The sequence below is a fragment of the Podarcis bocagei genome (genome assembly GCF_964188305.1).
Source record: "Podarcis bocagei genome assembly, chromosome: 2".
NCBI classification, from domain to species: domain Eukaryota; kingdom Metazoa; phylum Chordata; class Lepidosauria; order Squamata; family Lacertidae; genus Podarcis; species Podarcis bocagei.
The window spans coordinates 98,760,469-98,772,079 of NC_138126.1; the positions used below are offsets into that span (position 1 = coordinate 98,760,469).

At 44.4% G+C, this 11,611-nt stretch overlaps 1 protein-coding gene and 1 long non-coding RNA gene across 2 annotated transcripts; one reads left to right on the plus strand and one right to left on the minus strand.

Annotated features, from left to right (window-relative positions):
* Positions 1 to 770: 770 nt before the first annotated feature.
* Positions 771 to 6,979, minus strand: ARMC7 (armadillo repeat containing 7). The gene is made up of 4 exons (XM_081184672.1): positions 6,854 to 6,979; positions 4,927 to 5,021; positions 4,472 to 4,615; positions 771 to 2,122 (listed from the first exon to the last, which is right to left on the minus strand). Exons 2-4 carry the CDS (start codon positions 5,015 to 5,017, stop codon positions 1,785 to 1,787), a joined length of 573 nt encoding a protein of 190 aa, XP_081040798.1. The 5' UTR covers positions 5,018 to 5,021; positions 6,854 to 6,979; the 3' UTR covers positions 771 to 1,784.
* A 77-nt stretch (positions 6,980 to 7,056) lies between these two features.
* On the plus strand, positions 7,057 to 9,262 carry LOC308581900. Its single transcript, XR_014005352.1, has 2 exons — positions 7,057 to 7,213; positions 8,045 to 9,262. It is a non-coding gene; the product is annotated as an uncharacterized lncRNA (long non-coding RNA).
* Positions 9,263 to 11,611: the final 2,349 nt, after the last annotated feature.

Here is an 11,611-nt window from a genome sequence, read left to right on the forward strand (position 1 = left end):
ATTGCTCACCTGTCTTCTGTTCATTCTGCTACTTAAAGAAAAAAAAGCCCAGCTAAAGCAGGATGTGCAACCCATGACTTTCCAAATGTTCCAACGCCCATCATTTCTGACCACACTGGTGAATGGGAATTGGAGTCCCAACTATATTTGGAGGGCAACAGGATTCCCACCTGTATTCTCCTGCTCCAAGGTATATCCACTATGATAGCTATTAGGGTCCTGTTGTTGTTGTTTAGTCGTGTCCGACTCTTTGTGACCCCATGGACCAGAGCACGCCAGGCACTTCTGTCTTCTACTGCCTCCCGCAGTTGAGTCAAATTCATGCTGGTAGCTTCGAGAACACCATCCAACCATCTCGTCCTCTGCCGTCCCCTTCTCCTTGTGCCCTCCATCTTTCCCAACATCAGGGTCTTTTCCAGGGAGTCTTCTCTTCTCATGAGGTGGCCAAAGTATTGGAGCCTCAGCTGCAGGATCTGTCCTTCCAGTGAGCACTTAGAGCTGATTTCCTTAAGAATGGATACGTTTGATCTTCTTGCAGTCCATGGGACTCTCAAGAGTCTCCTCCAGCACCATAATTCAAAAGCATCAATTCTTCAGCGATCAGCCTTCTTTATGGTCCAGCTCTCACTTCCATACATCACTACTGGGAAAACCATTGCTTTTACTATACTATACTATACTATACTATACTATACTATACTATACTATACTATACTATACTATACTATACTAGGGTCCTGTAGCATGATTTAAATCTCCAGATAACAATATTTTATCTATCTGTTCTTTATTCAAATATTTATAAACCACGCTTTCACAGAAAATATAACAAGGCTGTACAAAATACCACCACAACAGTAAAGCCATCAATCAAATCTGGTTGGTTAAAAAATTTCACACTCCAAAAGCATGTCTGAACAATGCAGAGTTTGCAAAGTCAATTGAAAGAAAGCAGTAATGGAACTCTGCCAAGCTTCCTTAAAAAAGAAAGGAAATGTAAAAAATAAAAAAGAGGAAGAAAGTAAAAATGCATTGGGATTTTTTTAGATGTATAACAAAATGCAACAAGACAACTAAGCATAATCGTGGCACATCTCCTGATTCCTGCTGAACTTCTATTGGCAAGGAATTCCACGCTCATTCCAATAGAATGACTGACTTTCATTCCAGTAGAATGAAAGACAAGCTTAAGGGGCAATCTAAACTCCCAACCCTGCTGGCAGAGCTTGGCCAAGCAGTAGACCCCCTACTGCATCAGTAGCATCGCAGCTCACTTTGGCTGCAAAGCGGTGGCAGTAGGGGAGAATAGTCAGGCTTGAACTGGGCCAGATCGCTGCACCATCTCCAGGTCAGTGTAGGAACTGGGCCCAGATTCACCCTGAATGCACTGCATCTTGGCACTAAGACCAGCTTAGGATCTAGCAGATCCTAGGCTGGCTCAACTTTGCCCCTCCTTGCCCTTGCAATGCCCTGTTTTGGGACTTCCTGCTGTCTTCTGCCAGTGAGAAGCCCACCCAGCAGATGGAAGGCTGGCTTACCCAGGAGAGCTAGGCAGCAGGACATCTCGGTGTAATCCAGCCTCCCACCAAAGCATGGTGTAATGTGCCAAAATATTTCAGTAGCCCCTAAAAATGACAGCATCAGATGCATGCCTCGTGGTGCTTAACAGTCTCTTTTTAAAGTGAGATTCCGGGGATGATTTTCCTCACCCGAGGGCTGGCTTTTTCCAACACAAGGGCTGCTGCTTCTTCCATGAAAAGCTTTCCGGCTGCCCTCTGTGCCCGTCAGTCCTTTGGCAGGGGGATCCCTAGGGCGGTGTGTTCGGTCAGGGCCTTGGCCGCCTCTACCTGATGAGGGGTGCAGTAATCTTCAAGGAAGATGGTGGCCAAGTTTCGTAGCCTCCGGTTGGCCGAGAGGGAGAAGCGCAGCATGCATTCCACCACGGGAAGAGCTGTGATCTGTTGGCGAGACTGGGGGGTGGTCAAGTACATTAAAGTAGTGACTGCGGACATCACAGTCTCTTCATTGGTGCTGGAGAGGGAATCGACAACGGCTGCGACACCATCTGCCTCCAAGATATAGTCTTTGTTGATTTTGTCCAGGCAGAGGTTACAAAGGCCACCTAAAGTACGAGAGAATGAGATAGTAAAGATAGGGCCAGCCTTCTCATCTCCTTCACATTTACCGTTGGCAGAGGTATTGAGGCAGCCAGGTTCATCTAAGTCACCCAGACTCACCCTGAACAGCTAAAAGAGGCTTCTGGGAGGCCAGAGGGACATTGCTGGAACAACTCTTGGGGGGCTGGGGCAACTGGCTAAATTTTTTTTAACTGTTCTAATTTTAGTTCCTCAGTTTTTTGTTGGGTTGGTGTTGGTTAAATGTTTAGTTGAGGTTGGTGGTAATTTTAATTTGGGTATAACTGTAAACTGTTTATTATTGTTGTTATTGGTTTCTATTGATTTATTGGTTTGTTTGTTGCTTGTCAGCATATTTTGTTTTTTAATGTTTGGTGTGTTTTTATATATGTTGTAAGCCACCAAGAGTGATTGGGGAAACCCAATCAGATGGGCAGGATATAAATTAATTTTATTATTAAGTCAGGGTTCCCCAAATTTGGGTCTCCAGCTGTTTTTCGGACTACAACTCGAATCATCCCTAGCTAGCACAACCAGTGGTCAGGGATGATGGGAACTGTAGTCCAAAAAACAGCTGGAGACCCAAGTTTGGAAAACCATGATCTAAGTCTTTCACTACGCAGCTTGCGTGCTTGCCTCTGCACTGTCCTGACTTTCCCTTCCTCTTTCCCCAACATCCACAACGAAGGCAACTGGTTACTAGCGGGAGGGGAGATCTCAGTGGGAGTTATAGCCAGGCAGACACAGGTTAAAACTTCTATTATCTATTCAAATTCTGTCATGAGAATTGTAAACATTGCACACATTGGGGGGAAAGGGGGGGTCTGCCACTTACAAAATGTGATTAAGAAGAATTTGGAATCTATTGGCAAAGGACAAGATGCTGAAGGGAAGAGCTAGCAAGAGGCACAGGGCATTATGGGCTGGGAACGATGTAATCTATGTCTTGCAAAGTTGACTGGTGGCAATACTAGTGTATGTTTAACTATTTTCACACTCTGCCACAGGTTCCTCATTAGCTTAACACACAGTTTTTTATGAGAGGGAAAAGAAAGAAAACTAGTGGAACAAGAACCCAGCGGGGTTACACACTAAGCTATCTGAAATAAAAGAACACCACTGGGTTCTTGTTCAACTTACAGAGTTTTTTGTTTTCTTTCTTTCTGCCCATAACAACTCCCTCTGATTGCAATTATCTACCTTGTTTTCATTCTGAAAAAGCCTTCCTGTTTTTTCCCCAACCAAAGCATTCATACTAACTCCCCCCACACAACACTAGAAGGCACTGTGCGCTCCTGTAAGTGCTGCAGCCTCTGCATAAGAGAATGCTCCTTTTTTTCAAAACTTGTCTGCTTCTTGCTCTTATTGGCTCAGCAGTGTCTCACCTGCTCCTTCAACTCCGCATGTCAGACTAAGCAGCCTTTTACAAGAAGTGGGATATCCTGCATGTTAGCAGGTCCTAGGATTCATGGGGGCCAACTGTTCTGCTCATGGCTTCGAGAAATAAAACGGAATCATTTGCTGAAATATTTGGAATGCTGAATTATTAGCATGATGATAATAAAAGTAAACAATTATTTCCACACTGTGTGGGCCGATATATTTAACCTATGGTGTTTTCTTAACAAGTGATACCGTTGTATGGGTATGGAGAACCTACCGTATGTCGCTCCAGATGTTGCTGGACAGCAACGCCCATGTTCCCTGACTATTGAGCATGCTGGCTGGGGGAGCTGGGAGACCAAAAACAACTGGAATGGCACAGTAACTGCTCTTTTCCTAAGTTTACAATGTTAGCTGGCTGCTCTGACTAAATTTATTCTAATTGTGAAGATTTATCTTGCCCCTACAAAGGATACAGATCTTAATAATGATGAAATTCAATATTTATATAGTGCATTGAACACTAAAATGTTTCACACACATTTTCTTAGTAATCCTGCTTTCACACACATTGTAAGAGAGGTCAACATTAAATGGGGGTTTGAGGCTGATGAGAGAGAAAGAGAGAAGTTTACTTAAGGCCACAGGCTGCAATCCAATGCTTGCTTACCCAGAAGGAAGCCCCACTGAACAGTGGGACATAGGTCTGAGCAGATGTATACAGGATTGAACAGTTAGAGATTTAATGGCTGAACCACGAGGCCTTCCCAGCTTACAATCATAACCAGTGCCATAAAGGTAAAGGTAAAAAAACCACTGCCATGTACCAAGACTGACTAACGTGACTATCCCTAAAGTGATGTGGGAGTATAATTTCAAGTGTGGAGGTTGAGAGAAGCTTTTAAAAATTGCTTTAATTCATAGTAAGCATCAAGCTTAAACCCAAGCCTTACCAAGTGCAAATTCCACAAGGGTTTCATTGTCTTCACTGAGCATATCTAGGAACAGGTCCAATACTTTCAGCTGCCGGAGATATTCATAGTTCTTGGGATCATAAGCAAAATTAGCTAGATTGGCCAACACCTGCTCCTTGGCTTCTGAAATAATATAAAACAACTCTTGAGGTAATATTTTTGTTATATAAAATTTGACACAACTTTGTTAATATATTCCGAAACGTTTACTTGAGTTTTTGTGGTTGTTTGATTTTTATGTAATATTGCATGTCATATGCTCTAATGCAAACAAAAATATATACAATGCAACCATGTTAAACAGTTTAAAGATGAAAATGAATAAAAACTGCGTTACCAAAGCAACAACTCTTGAGAGGAGGAAAGAAGCAACTAAGATGGGCAAGGCATACACATAGAACAGAAGCAGATAGTGGCCAATAAATTATACTCACCGGAGCTCTCAGTCACCTGGAATTCAGTGACTAGGGCCTGTAGGTATTCAAGGCGACCCAGACCAAGTAGGTCCTTGTGGTTTTGGGACATGGTGCTAGAAGAAAAGGCAGAGTTTCATTTGAAATAATATTCTGAAGGACGTACTATTACAGGAGTACTGAAAGGTTCTGTGAAAGATTTCTTCTCCTTTTTCAATCCCAATTTCCTTGTCTTTAATGTTTAGCCTCTTTAGACTACATATAATTTCAAGCTAATAATTTCATACGAGCAGTGAATAAACTACAGCTTTATTCTTCAAATGGGGCAGGCATTTTGCTTTTCGTTCAGGAAAAAGCATTTTCTATCTCCCAAATGTGGAAAATCCCACTGCCTCAAAAAAGTACTTCCACATGTCTGTAGAATCAAATCTACTTTTGACCTGAAAACAAACCATGAAGCTAAACTTTCCAGGTTAGATCTTTGCATATAACATTCTCCCTCCAAGCTTCCTACACTGCCGTTTGACAAACTCTCTGTTCATATCCCTTAGTATTTTAAAACACGGATATGGTTGATATGTGCTTGTTCAGGACAACTCTTAGGTTCTCAGTGAGGCAGGAAACCATTTGACATAAAACATTTTCTAATCATGACTAGACTCCTCACCTTTGTGTACTCAGAATTACAGCAAAAAATATTGCCAATTTCTCCAATAGCCTTTAAAAAAACACCCACTACTTCCTCTTTTAAATATTAACTAAACAAGGAACTAGAAGACACAGGGCATACAAAAATTCAATCGATGCCCCACCAACTAGTATTCCTACTCTCCAGTTCCTCCACATAACTATGGAAAAGCTCCCAGTAAAATAAATGAGCCTGTGTGACTATAACCTACCACTCCACCAGGGTAACACTTTGCGACTTGTGTAGATGTGTCCTTAAAACATCACTTCTCCAGTATTTACCCGTGTATGATCTAAGGTAAAAGGTAAAGAACCCCTGGATGGTTAAGTCCAGTCCAAAGCGACTATGGGGTTGCGGTGCTCATCTCACTTTCAGGCCAAGGGAGTTGGTGTTTGTCCACATACAGCTTCCCAGGTCGTAGCCAGCATGACTAAACCACTTCTGGCACAATGGGACACAGTGATGGAAGCCAGAGCGCACGGAAATGTAGTTTACCTTTCTGCCACAGCGGTACCTATTCATCTACTTGCACTGGTGTGCTTTTGAACTGCTAGGTTGACAGGAGCTGGGACAGAGCAATGGGAGCTCATCCCGTTGTAGGGATTCGAACCACCAACCTTCTGATTGGCAAGTCTAAGCGGCTCAGTGGCTTAGACCACAGCGTCACCCGTGTGTATGATCTAATGGTCCCATGAAACAACTGCCACTCCCCTCTCCTTTGGGGTGTCCACCCCACCATGGGAAAACATGTCATATGATGGATCAGGTTTCCCATATTTATTCTGGAAGACTTTCTGATCCCTGGAAGGCTGCCCTGACCAGAACATGGCTGAAAAAGACCTAGGTTAACATATTATTATTGTTGCTACTAGTAGTGGTGGTAGTAGTCGTCTATACAGTGGTATCTCGGGTTAAATACTTAATTCGTTCCGGAGGTCTGTCTTTAACCTGAAACTGTTCTTAACCTGAGGTACCACTTTAGCTAATGGGGCCTCCCGCTGCCGCCGCACCGCCGGAGCACAATTTCTGTTCTCATCCTGAAGCAAAGTTCTTAACCCGAGGTACTATTTCTGGGTTAGTGGAGTCTGTAACCTGAAGCGTCTATAACCCGAGGTACCACTGTATTTTCTTATACTGTACTCCGTCTTTCCCCGTTAGGGACTCCAGGCGGCTTACAGGTAAACCGAGGTCTAGGATAGGATATTGCCATAGGAATCTAACCCTGGGTATTTCCGTTCGTTTCCCCGCCCACTTCGTTACCTGCTGCCCTTGGATGGCTCCTTCCCTTGCCCGCACCGGCCTCGCTTTATCGCCCAGCCGGTTGGAGGCACAGCAAAACCTCGCACGGAACTTCCGGACGAGACACGCCGGCACGCACGGAAAAAAACTCCAGAAACGCGCAGGAAACCGGATGTTGCGTTGAAGAACGGGCAGAAGAGTTACACTAAGGGCAGCACCCTAGCGGGGAACAAGTACCCTTTAGAGGTGGGAGGGTCCGCTCTACCGCTCCGCCGCCGAGTCCCTTCCAGCCATGGCGGGCTTCTCCGCGAAGAAACGTCTGTCCAAGCCCTTGTTGTTTGGGGGCATCTTCTGTGCCTTGGCGACCGCCTTCGTGTACAGGTGCCGTGAGAGGGCCTGGGCAGGAGTCCAAAGGGGGGAGGAGCTCAAGGAGCCTGGCAGGGGTTGGTGTTGAGGTCGGAAACAAAGTGCACGCACAGTCCAGCAAGCTTCTCCAGCTCCCTGACCTTTCAGCTTAAGGCTTTGGCCCTCGGCTCACTTTCTTGGGAGTGATCCCCGCCGAACTTTTGCATCATAAGCACACAGAGGATTGCACCGTGAAAAAGTCCAGGGCAGTCCTCTTGCAAGATCCCATTTTTGTGGACTTCACAAAGGAGACCCCCCCCCCCAGTATAGCTGTGGCGCCTTTAAAAGCTAGCGGATCTGCTGCGATACAAACTTTTGCTGGGTTGGGTTTTCCTTCGGTTAGGAAGGTTTGTGCCACATGCAATCTGTTTGGTCTCTCGAGTCTTGCAAGTCGTTGTGTTTTTGCAGAAACAGGCTTGCAAACCCGTTGCAGCCCTGCTGAGGAGTAAGCCCCATTGTTCTGTGGGGCTTTCTGCTGGGTAAACGTGCATAAGACTGTCTGGAGTTTTTCCCAAGGCTCCCACCACACGCAGATTCATAGCTCTTTATTAACTGTCAATCAGTCTAGTGGCCGTAGGAAGTTTTATTACTCTCTTTCCCAAGAACTTTTCGGTGTGTGGCCCTTTGCTAGGTAGAACTCGTCCTATGTTTTAGAACCTCCCCAACCAGACAAGGAATGGGTTGTGTGTACTAACATGCAACGGTGGGTGGCAGGATAGAGCTTTGTTGAGGGACGCCTGATAAGCAAAGGTCTGGAGTTGGGCTGCCTGGCTTGATTAACTCTCTTTTTGCCTCTGTTTACTGCAGACATCGTTTTTTCCCAGAGGTAGAGGAGATCCGTGCCCGGGAGTATGAGTACTATGAAAAGAAACGCCTGGAGGTGCTGCAGAGGCGTCAGCAGCAACTGGCTGAGCTGGCGCAGAAGAAAACAGCCCCGTAGCTGGCCTTTTACTGCTGAGGAAAGACAGAGACCTGACTAAATGGACTAGATGACTATGCTCCCATGCCATTGGTTCTTACAGGCGTGTTTGGGCTTGGACTACTCAGTGGGGTTTGAGCAAGTCATATCTTAATTAACTTGAGAGTTCTTGGGAGAGAGCATGTAATGTCCATAAGAATAAGGATTTGAGTCTGAGGGAATCTAAGATTACGTATTGGTTAAGTTAAGTTAAGATTACGTATTGGTTAAGTTACGTATTGACAGTTAAGTCCAGTCGTAAAATATATCCCTGCTTTCAGACAATATTTCAGAGATGAACAATATTCTTGCTTCCTATGCAGAAACTCCTAGGCCACTGTTCAGACAAATGAATGTCTATTTCTGGCGTGTGTCTGCTTAATCACTGAATGAAGCACAATTGTTTATTTTGAAACATGAATGAATTCCTGCAGTTGGATCATAGCTGTAAAAGTGATTGTGAACTAAAATGATGCGCTGATGCAAATATATTACCCAAATTCTTTGTAATTGTTTAGTGTGAAGTTTTGAATCAATGCTACATATAGCTATACTTGGTTCTGCTGACTTCAAGGTAGCTTACTTCTAGGTAACTGGGTATAAATTTGCAGCCTAAGCAGTCCACTGAGACAGCCAGTAATTTCTTAGTGCCCTGCAAGGTGGGTGGGATTTGAGAACTGCTGTCCTCAAATTTCCATTTCAAAAACTTGGACAATAAATTGTAGGAACAATTGTGTCTCCCTGCAAGCACCTGTAATGATTGTAGCCACTGTCTTCCCAGTACAAGTTAACGGAGCAACAGTCCCTTACCTTGGTTGATTTGCTTGTGTGGAACAAGGAAGAGAATTTGAGCCAGTCAGCCCAGTCCAAAGAGTGTCACCCTTGATGTTCCTTTTAATTATCTAAGAATCTCACCTGTTTGCTTGTAGGCTGACAAAATTTAAGATGTGAAGTACTCAAGAGGCAGTGGGGGATATGATAATAAGTTTTTCGGGGAATCTGTATAATAATGAAATGTTCTGCCATTATCAAGAGTATTAAAATTAAGTTCACAATCTTCCCCTCCACTCTAGGCACTGCATGTATATATTTTTATTTAAGGGAGATGGTTTACAGTGACACAGAATCAGTTTGAGAAATTGATCTTGGAGCTGCAAAAACAGTATGTGGTTGGGGGGGGGGTATTTATTAAGCCACAAGACCCAGGAATGGGATCTTAAGCCACAAGACCCAGGAATGAGATCCTTCCTGTGGGAAAGTGTGAAGGATGAGGTAAGGAATTAAGTCACGTGAACCAGAGAGGGAACAGTGGTCCAGTTATGAAGAGGGTAAACAGCCATCTCTTTTCTGGAAGGTGAACAAAGAAGCAATGAGCGGGAGTGGGTAACCTTTGACTTTCCAGGTGTTGCTGAACTACAACTCCTTGTCAGCTCAAGCAAGCGTGGCCAAAGATCAGCAACATCTGAAGAGCCCAAAGTTCCCCACACCTGAGCAAGAGGCTATGGTCACTAGAATCTAAGCCAGCCTTTCTTAACCTTGAGTCCCCAAATATTTGACCACAACTATCATTCCTAGACAGCATGACCAGTGTTCAGGGATGATGGAATTGTAGAACTGAAGGTACCACCAGTGTCTATAGTCCAGCCTCTTGCAGTGCAGGAATATTTTGCCCCATGTGGGACTCAAACCCACGACCCTGAGATTAAAAGATATAATAATATAATAATTTATTATTTCTACCCCGCCCCACTGGCTGGGTTTCATGCTCTACCTACTGAGCTATCTAGCAGTGAAGTTGCAGTTCAAGAACACTTGGAGACCCGAGGCTGAGAAAGACCTGCCTAAGCACTTAGCCCTGCTCGGCATAGTTCATAGCTTCTCTGAGTTCTTCAAGCCCCTTCGCCACGGCAAGGCAGTGATCCATGAAGGATCTTGCCAACAAAGGTCCGTATAGTAAAAGCTATGGTTTTCCCAGTAGTGATGTATGGAAGTGAATGCTGGACCATAAAGGCGGCTGATCGCCGAAGAATTGATGCTTTTGAATTATGGTGCTGGAGGAGACTCTTGAGAGTCCCATGGACTGCAAGAAGATCAAACGTATCCATTCTTAGGGAAATCAGCCCTGAGTGCTCACTGGAAGGACAGATCCTGCAGCTGAGGCTCCAATACTTTGGCCACCTCATGAGAAGAGAAGACTCCCTGGAAAAGACCCTGATGTTGGGAAAGATGGAGGGCACAAGGAGAAGGGGACGACAGAGGACGAGATGGTTGGATAGTGTCTTCGAAGCTACCAGCATGAGTCTGACCAAACTGCGGGAGGCAGTGGAAGACAGGAGTGCCTGGTGTGCTCTGGTCCATGGGGTCACAAAGAGTCGGACACGACTAAACAACAACAACAACAAAGCACTTAGCCAGGAGTAGGTTCCTGTTGAGTAGGTTCCTACTTGTGACCTACTAATTGGTAGCGTGGTGGGGTGGAACAGGAAATGGGCATATTTTGGAGAGCTTCTTAGAAGAGGCGGGAGGAGGGAGTAGTCTTTTGTACTGCTCTCAGAGCAAGTTGGGTGAGGAATAGGTTTTTGTGAATTCCGGTTTCTTGGGCAACTAGTTGTAGACGAGGAAGAAAGTCCTCCTATGGGTGTGTTTCAGAGCAACCCCACCTTTTCTGCACAGGGGTGACACATAAGGTTCCTTTTTATTTTAACATCAGTGAAACTTCTAATATTTCTTAAGAAGTAATGGAACTTTAATTTAGAAACACAGGCAGCTGCCTTACAGAGGCAACCCATTGATCCATTAGCACAGTATCATCTACACTGACATAATCCCTAGGTAGTTTAAAAATTGATATTTTTCTGTCTCGGTTCTATGCTATTTGAGAAACACGTCTTCTCTAGAAAATAGTCTGCCTATAATGCTTTTTTGGGGGGTGGGGAGGGGAATAGTAAGCATGAAAGAAGGTCATGGAGAATGGGAGTGTCTTTTTATTGGCTGGTTTCTCCAGATTAGCTAGCTTTCAATGTTGTATAATAAAACTAGCTGTGTTTGTGTTCCCTGGCTTCTGAATTTAATTAAAACTTAATTCCTCTGACTTCCTACCCAGAAAGTCTTGAAGAAGCCAGTTCTGTTCCATGACTTAGTGACTTGCCTTTCACGATGCAACAGGGATAAATCTAAGGAAAGAAATCTTTGTGACTTATTACCTTTGCCAGACATTTTATTTAAAACCTTAGATGTCCAGCACTATACTTGTGCTCCTGCAATAGAGAAATTACTGGTTTTAAACAATCTGTAGGAGCATAGCTGTTGTACTGTAATTTGTCACTTAGGGGGAAAAAATCAATCATGTTGAGAGCCAAAGATATGTGGTGGTAGTAGTGATGCAGGGGGGAAGAATATAATGTGAGGTGGAAGGG